The sequence below is a fragment of the Haplochromis burtoni genome, unplaced genomic scaffold (assembly GCF_018398535.1).
Source record: "Haplochromis burtoni strain Fernald_Lab_line unplaced genomic scaffold, NCSU_Asbu1 Contig_276, whole genome shotgun sequence".
Lineage (NCBI taxonomy): Eukaryota > Metazoa > Chordata > Actinopteri > Cichliformes > Cichlidae > Haplochromis > Haplochromis burtoni.
In genome coordinates this window covers 383,103-388,090 of record NW_024582637.1, presented here as the reverse complement: position 1 = coordinate 388,090, position 4,988 = coordinate 383,103, and the positions used below count along the sequence as shown (strand labels likewise).

The following is a 4,988-nucleotide window of genomic DNA, read 5'->3' as shown; positions in this document are numbered from 1 at the left end:
CACACACACACACACACACACACACACACACACACACACACACTGGAGCCTCCTAATGGGGATTGTGGTAACTGTAATCCACACTTTTTTCTTTCATAGTCTGTGACACGTAGGCACTGGAGTAAACAGAAGTCAATCAGAAGCTTGGTGGCATTTCAGGGAACACCTTTAACTTCAGACATGGCTTGGGACACTTGCTGCACTTCCCTGTCCCTCCTGTCTCCTTTCACTGCAAACAATTAACACATGAACAGCAAAAAGACACCAACAAAAAAAGATCAAGGATTAAAATGCTTTCATTTTTATACATTTGTCAGGGGCACTGAAGACTTCATTAAATTGCTAGTAAATAAAATAAATGGTCAGTAAGAGCCTGTCAGCTCAGCAGCAGGTTTGCGCAATTGCAGGATGACTCCTCAGGCTTATCTTGCATTTCACAAACCAGAAGAGCTGACTGTGAGGGAAAGAAAGAAGCGTGGTCAAATATTAAGCAGCATGAGGCCTTTTATCAGCCAAGGATCAGAGAACTCTAACTACAGGCTAACCTGTCAGGATACCTGCCAAAGCAGGTGTTTTAAAATAGTCGAGGTGTTATGAAGTGAATGAGGCAATGAAAAGCTGATCTTCTCTTAGTACATATGGAGATCGCAGCATGTTCCTCTTCTGCTAACGTTACACATGCTATCACAGTTTGCGTGGTAATTTCAGTGGGTGTGTCCATCAAAGGGCTGGCATTTGTTTCACTCACGTTCACGTTATAGATCAGCCTCTTTTCCACCAACCAGGAGTTGGCATTTTGCTAATTCTCCCCTCTGACATTCCAGTAACAGGTTTTGCATTTGTAGGGAAGTGAGTGAAGCTGACAGCTTGTTTGCAGGCAGGATTATTAGCACTGCTTGGGGACAGGCCCAACAGTGAGAAAGAGTGAGGGATCTGCGTCATATGTTGTGAGGACCAAATCTGCTTAACCTACTTTAGTTTTGCACAAAATATCTTGGGTTTACTGGAGCTCCAGTATGGTAGCTATTTGTGATCCAATTTGTTGTTCATCAAAGTTTCAGTGGTGATGAATTATTTAAGGGACAACATGCAAGGGGCAAGTTTTCCTACATTAAAATATTATCCTTATTTAAGTAAAAGTCCTGAAACAAAAACGGAAAAATAGACCCTACTTAATGATTAGCAAAAAAATGTGCACAAGTGTATTTTAGTAGCAATTTCCAATATAGGGTTTACTTAAAGGGCCATGACATACATTTGAAGAGTCCTGAGATGATTAATGAAGTGAGATCTAGCCAATATTTCACAAAAAGGCCATCTTTGGCTTTTGGTGAAGTATTGGGATAGTTTTACTTCTTTGGATTAGCAAACCATTTAAAAAGTTTATTGGGGATTCTGTCTCTTGTTGAAACATTTACAACTCATAAAGTGTTTGAACTCCAAATAATGTTTGTAGAATCTGCAGTTGTCCTTTTCATATGTGGCACACAGCAGGAGATGATACACCTCACATGCGTTCTCACTACTGGCAACACTTCAGAAGGTTTAGGGAAGAGTGTTGTCTAGTTAGAGCGCACAGCAGGCAGGAGTGAAATATGCTGTGATTTCACTGGACAATACCTGTGCTATTGTTACATTGAAAGAAACAGAGCTGGCAGGTTAAAAACTGCTTAATGTACAATTAACCTGCTAAGATATTTCCATTATCAGATGCAACTTCACGCTCAGTCTATAGCGCCTTATGAAAGCAACTTTAGACTAAGAGCTAACACTGGCAAAAGGTCTTTACAAATTGCCCTTTGTAAGAGATTGCAGGTCTGAAAGGTCAAATCATCCATCAGCTTATCCAGCCTGGTTATCTGAGCTGACAGGACAAAAGGACAGATACACTCTGGATATAACACCTCACATTACATCAACATCTCTAGCCAGTTTAGAGTCACCAGTCAACTCAACACGTATGTTTTGGGGACAACCTGGAGCACTCACAGGGCCAGGGAAACCATACAGAGAGGGGCCCAGGAGGTTCAAACCCAGTAACTTCTTTCTATGAGGTGACAGCGTTAACCACTGTACTACTGCGCCTCCCACCTGAAATGAGTCAATTTTGGACAGAGCACTTAACATCCATTTATTTATTTTTAAAAATATTTTAATTTAAACTTTTTCTGGAAATGAAGAAAAGCAGAGCATAAAATGAATATTTTTGTGTGCAGCACTAGTAGCTCAAAAATATACTTAAGTTGTCAAGTTTGGTGGTATAAACAGAGCCTGAATCCAGCATGCGAGACCAGAAGGAGGAAAATAAAAGAGAGACTTTATCGCAGTTGATATGTCCAAAATAAACAGAGCCAAAATATATGGGAACAAACTGAGCTGCATTAGAGAGGTACATAAACAGATGCTTTAAATAATGGGAAGGCGGGTCTACACATACACACAGAGAGGGCTGAGAGGCAACAGGAGATTGGTGGGGATGAGCCACAACTGAACATAATCAGCACAGTTGAATACAGTTAGGGCAGGGCTAATGGAAAAACAGACCATTAAACTAAGGTTAACCTTTAAAGGAAAATAGAAAATAACACAACAATGAAATATCAAACACAGATACAAGACAGGGGAACCAGAGGGAACTAAAAATCCTAAAAAAAAAAGTGAAAATCTCAAAACCAAGGATTACAAAACTGAATCTCAATCTCATCACTAGAAAAACAATAAAACTCAAACAGAGCCCTTAAACTCAATTGCATTAACTAAGAATCCAAACCTCAGAACCTAAGTATCATAAGTACTTGAGTAAATGTACTTTCATCCAGAGCAAATAAATACAGTGTACATATGCAACACCAGCACACTGTTAGCTGCAGATTTCTGTCCAATTAGAGGAGATCTTTCCATTTCTCATTTGTCTTCAGGAACTTTCTCTAAGCAGCGCTCCATTCAGTACTGCAAAGTTTTTTTTTTCTAAAGTTCAAGGACATTAAGATGTGCTCAGAATATCAAGCAGTCCTTTTGGTTGAACCTCAATAGGATAATTTGGTGATGGATTGCACCACGTTGAGTGATACACCTGCCATCCTGTGTATGCTGAGATTCATAGCAGCCAGTGAGTAACTAGCTACAGTATGTGTGGGTGAAATACCAGAGCTGGCAGAAATGTGTGAGGGCAATGTGGAAACAAAACAAGGGGGATTTTAAAACTCAAGGGGCCCCTGCTTCCCTTTAAAGCGCAGTGTGACGAGAAAGCTAATAGGTGTCGGAGTGCTGTTAATATTTAACAGTTTCCCATGCAATATGCATGAACAAAGGCAACAGTGTGTGTGGACATGTTCCTAATTAACACAATTGCTTCCTTTTTACAAGCACTAACAGGTTACATAGACAAGGATAAACAGTGGCTGGGCTCTCCTCAGGGTCTGACTTCTGCATCCTTCACAGAGCAACATTAGCTGCACATTAGTAACACAGACATAAAGACAAATATCAGTTTGGTAGTGATAAAAACAACACAAGTACATTTTCTAATGCTTGTAGTTTTAACAGCAAGTCATCACAGTGTGACGGTGTGTGTGTTGTTTACAATTTCACTCGCTCTGTGCATTCAGATTATGTGGAGGAGCTGACGTGTGCGATGGCCAGCTTGGACCTGCAGGTTCTCAGACCTCCAGCTCTGCATTACCGTTACCTCCAAAACAAGCAGCCCAGCTCCACGATCTGACTGTACCTCCCCTCCTCTCCTCTCCCCCTCTCCCTCCCTCTCCCTGGGTGTCCCTCAATCCTGGGCCCACCATGGGAGGATGCTTCTCCAAACCCAAACCAGGTAAACAGCCTGTTTGCCCAATTCAAGCATTAGTAAATTTTGTAAAATCCACAACTGCTGTATGATGTCCTTTACTTTTTTGGATATTTTTTTTGTCTTTATATACATCTTTATAAGCCTTGAGTCATCCCTCGTTTCATTATATTTTGCTTCAAAGGAGCCAGTCTTTTAATTCTTTTAAAGTGGTCTTAAGAAATGGTTTTCTGGGTTTTCTGTAGGTCTTTCAAAAATGTATTGGATTTATTGGCTGCTTTCTCTCATTTCACTCCAGTCCTTGTACCTTACCATTTTCAAAATAATGCTTTTTGTTTAACACTGTTCAACAAGGGACCTAACTCAATGATAAACCAGTGTTCATTAGAAAAAAAAACCTATTTTAAATAGGCACTTTGTCACTGCCATCCAAAAACACAAAATTTGTTCCAATTTCTTTAGCTGAATATATGAAAAATGCCAAAGGTAACAAAGACTGATGGATATAAAATTGTATTTTTGCACTAACAAGGTGATTCCCAAAAAGCTTTTAGTAAAAAAAACCATGCCATATCACAGCATGGTGCGCAGTGTGTCCTTAAAAAATGTGAAGAAACTGGACAAGTGCCAGACCGAAGAAGAAGCCTGCCTATAAACTATCTGCAGCACATGAATAGTATGTGAAAGTAACGTCCTTAAGAAATAGGAAAAAATCGAACAAGACTTGGGGCACGACCTGAGTGATGCATTTAACCCTTCAGTTGTTCACCAAAGCCTCATCAGCAATGCTCTCAATTGAAGCGTGGCTGTCAAAAAGCCAAATTTTTCATTCAAATTGTTAATATGTACGTCAGGGCAGGAGAGAGGTGCAATAGTGAGTGTCTACAGCCATCTGTAAAACATGATGAAATCTCTGTTGTGGTTTGGGGCTGTTTCACTCAGTGATGTTGGGAATCTTGTCAAAACTGATGGCATTATGAATGCAGAATGTTTTTTAAAGAAATACTGTAGTCCTTGTAGTAGTTGTAAAGATAGTGAAGAAAATATAATACAATAATTATACAAAAAGCACACTATTTTAATTTTTATTCTATACAAGGTTAAAATTATGAAGCTTTTCAATGTAAATCGGGACCGTTTGGTGTCTTTGTTTGTCATTTTGCTTCCAAATCCTGTTATACACTTCCCCTCA

At 39.7% G+C, this 4,988-nt stretch overlaps 1 protein-coding gene across 4 annotated transcripts in view; it reads left to right on the top strand.

The window, feature by feature from the left end:
- LOC102302289 (apoptosis inducing factor mitochondria associated 3) overlaps nt 1-4,988 on the top strand; it is an 18,084-nt gene that overhangs the window by 1,661 nt on the left and 11,435 nt on the right. For all 4 annotated transcript variants that reach the window (XM_042227682.1, XM_042227681.1, XM_005940163.2 and 1 more), the window contains exon 2: nt 3,609-3,823. In XM_042227682.1, coding sequence (XP_042083616.1) covers nt 3,793-3,823 — 31 coding nt within the window. In that variant the 5' untranslated portion in view covers nt 3,609-3,792. The remainder of the gene's footprint in view (nt 1-3,608; nt 3,824-4,988) is intronic.